Source organism: Rhagoletis pomonella, unplaced genomic scaffold (genome assembly GCF_013731165.1).
Source record: "Rhagoletis pomonella isolate Grant_MI unplaced genomic scaffold, Rhpom_1.0 Rhpom_scaffold_00002, whole genome shotgun sequence".
In the NCBI taxonomy this organism is placed as follows: domain Eukaryota; kingdom Metazoa; phylum Arthropoda; class Insecta; order Diptera; family Tephritidae; genus Rhagoletis; species Rhagoletis pomonella.
Genome location: NW_023458556.1, coordinates 3,495,296 through 3,498,629, shown reverse-complemented (window position 1 = coordinate 3,498,629; position 3,334 = coordinate 3,495,296). Strand labels below are relative to the sequence as shown.

Here is a 3,334-nt window from a genome sequence, read left to right as displayed (position 1 = left end):
AATGGTATGGCTGCCTACTAGGATATCATCCATGTAATGAATCATACCAGTTGGTTTAACTCTGTCTTTGATTTTTGCCATAAGCCGTTGAAAAACAGCTGGCGCGTTCTTAAGCCCGAATGGCATGCACTTGAAATTATATAATCCTTCAGTGGTAATGAACGCTGTATATTTTTGACTTTCAGGGGCTATTGGCAGCTGATAATAACCCGAATTTAAATCAAGTGTCGTGTAGTATTTAAAGTTCGCAATTTCTTGTAAAGTCTCTTCGATGTTAGGCATAGGAAAATTTTCCTTTTTTGTATGAGCATTTATTTTACGGTAGTCAACACACATTCTATCAGTACCGTCTTTCTTTTTTATTAACGTTATTGGGCTAGCATAAACCGAGTCCGACTTTTCAATAATATCGTTTTTTAGAAGATCTTTTATTATTTGACTTACGATCGCTTTTTTCGGTTCTGGAATTCGATATGGTGTTTGCGCGATTGTAATATCCGTATCCAATTTGATGTCCATATTAATTGCATTTGTTTTACCGATTTCATTGAAATCACTTGCAAATACGTCACGATATTCATTGATTATGTCCAACAACTGCATTTTACTTAGTTTATCATCAGTACATTTAACGTCATTTTCCGTGTATAAATTTTTAACACACACCGGTTTCTCTAAGTTTTTACCAAATTTAAAATTACCATTGTCGACACTTACACTCGTGTTTTTAAAAATGTCTTGACCCAAAAATAGGTCAGCGTTCATCAAATCGTCGTCTACAATGTAGGCAACTATTTCACGTTCCAGCTCGTCGATTTCTACTAGTAATGTAATTTTTTCATCAGCCATTTGCGTCCCGCCACAAATACCATTAATTGATATTGCACAATTTTCGCGAATATTTGGCAATTTGTTTGCAACAGATTTACGTATCATGTGACACTGACTACCCGTATCTAGAAAGGCGATAAATGTTTGTCCATTAACAATTACTGATTTTTTAAAGTTTTTCTCGAACTCGTTAATTTCTGCACGCTGCACGTTCACAGTTTTCTTTCCACAATTCTTTGGTTCACCGCGGCCATGAACTTTGCTGCAATCAACGCAGCGTTGACGTCGTTGTGGATTTGAACACTGACTAGAAATATGACCTACCTCCGAACAATAATAGCAAGTAATCGACCTTTTATTTGCCTTATCGTTAGTATTTGGTTTAGCGTTATCGTTTTTAAGTTCAAACTTTTGCTTAGTTTCGTTTTGTATACTCGTTTTATTGCTTTGCGCTCGTGAATTAGACACATAGTTTTCAATAGTCTCCCGCATATGTTTCACCGAATTAAATTTCACTGCAGCAATTGCCGTTTGCAATTCCCGATGTTTAAGTCCATCTCGCGTATATTTAATAATAGCGGCGTCGCTTAACTTGTATCGCCGACCTAACATGCATATACGGAAACAATAATCAGTAACACTCTCGTAATTTTTCCTACTGGCATTACACATTTTATAGTTTATGTCTGCTTCGTTCATTTCATAACTGAATTCTTCCTTTCAAACATTTCGCGAATTCATTCCAATTGCAAAACAACACGCATTCTGCTGTAAACGGCTAACATGATACACTTTTCATCCCAATTGTAAGCAGATAGCACACAGTTCACGCGATTAATAAACTGCTCAACAGTAACGGAATCTTCAGAATATGGATTGAAATGGGGCAGAGTCTCGGCAATCTCTTTAATTGAAGCTGTTCGTGTTCGCTCTCGTTCGTACATACGCTCATTGTCATTAGCTGATATTTGTTGTGTTGTCGTCGGTGTTTGTTGCATCGGAGTTTGTATGTCTGTTCGCTGCGGCTGTGCAACAGGCACCTGCGCTACAGCAATAGCACTCATCATTGTGTTCATCATCGCTCGTAGTTGGTCTAATTGATCTTGAATTGTTCCGCTCTCATTCGACGGTTCTTCTATTTCAACAATTTCGTCTGTACCTATGAATTCACTTAGCCATTGAATGAGCTCTGCTTTTGAGCCTGTTGTTGGCAAATTATTTTGGCGTAGAATATACTTTAATTGCTCCACCTTCAGACTCACAATCTTTATCTTATTATCAACCATTGTTGAAGCACTCGCGTTATTTACTTTATTTACGTTTGTAATGTTAGTCGTCACTTCGAAATATGCGTTTTCTTTTTTCCGTATTTGTTCATAAATGTCCGTTTTCACATTACTCGTTTGCGTTCATTCGTACGTTCTTATGAAAACCGAACCGATTATCACCATTTACACAATTATTAATGACCCCGCTTCTGAAACTGTCAGGAAGCCTGGCTAAATAAATTCACACGAACTCTATTCTGTTGAAATTAATATTTAATATGATGATTTATATAAAAAAAAAATTTAGAAAGTCAAGTAATTGAAATTATGATTTAATGTTGAGTCGCCGAATCGTCGCGTTAGCTTCGTGCTCGTTGTCGTACCAAACGTTGACTGATCCAAAAATGTTGAACGCTCGGCAAATGATGAACGCATGTCAAGAGTTGCCATATGTTTACACAAGTAAGCCAAGTAGTTGATTTTGTTCTTGTAGAAGTGCCTGGAGAAATTCAACTCTTCAAAACGCACAACAGCTACTTTACCATCTTGCAGCAGGTATTTGGCAATAACGGAGGCCAAGCGACTACGGCCATCAATAGATAACAATATATTTGACAAACCAGTCATGTTATAGAACCGCAGTTAGTTTTTTTGTTTGCATTTGAAGTTTTATATTAAAAATTTTCGTTGAAATCCGAATGATAAATTAAATTTTTCCGCCATATCTTCTACCAATGTACTTTCTCGTTCCGTAATTTTCGCCAAATCAATAAAAATCTTAAGCTGGCCTTTGCGTAAATTTTGACAATAATTCAGTCAAAATTATTTAATATAATATAGACTGGTGCTGACTAAGTTAGGCGACATTTTGACCATTTTTTGCTATTTTTCTTTTATCTATTTAATGTTTTCAACAATTTTTATTGGGCTTGAGGCCGTTTTTAATGAAAAGCTTATTGTGGAAAGGCAACAATAATCTGAAAAAATGCTAGAAGTGATAGCTATTTCAGAAGTCACCACTTTTCCTCATCAGATTTCTTTCAGTAGTATTCGAACCGACGCACAGTGCTGTGTCTCCATATAAAAAGTGGGCAAAAATAGAATAATGGACGGATTTGAGTAAAAATTCGTTTCTTGGTGGATTAGAGTACGGAGATTTCAAAAATCAATTTTTTTTTACCTATCTCCTACATTTTTCATGGAAACTGAGATTGAAACTGCAAAATTTGATATTC

The 3,334-nt window shown here is 36.0% G+C and overlaps 1 protein-coding gene across 1 annotated transcript; it reads right to left on the bottom strand.

The window, feature by feature from the left end:
* Positions 1–2,379: 2,379 nt before the first annotated feature.
* LOC118734534 (60S ribosomal protein L13a-like) lies at positions 2,380–2,746 on the bottom strand. Its single transcript, XM_036464253.1, has one exon. It carries the CDS (start codon positions 2,724–2,726, stop codon positions 2,403–2,405), a length of 324 nt encoding a protein of 107 aa, XP_036320146.1. The 5' UTR covers positions 2,727–2,746; the 3' UTR covers positions 2,380–2,402.
* Between the last annotated feature and the right edge of the window lie 588 nt (positions 2,747–3,334).

Coding starts and splice junctions, on each gene's coding strand:
- LOC118734534 (XM_036464253.1), bottom strand. CDS start 2,726: ATGACTGGTTTGTCAAATATATTGTTATCTATTGATGGCCGTAGTCGC.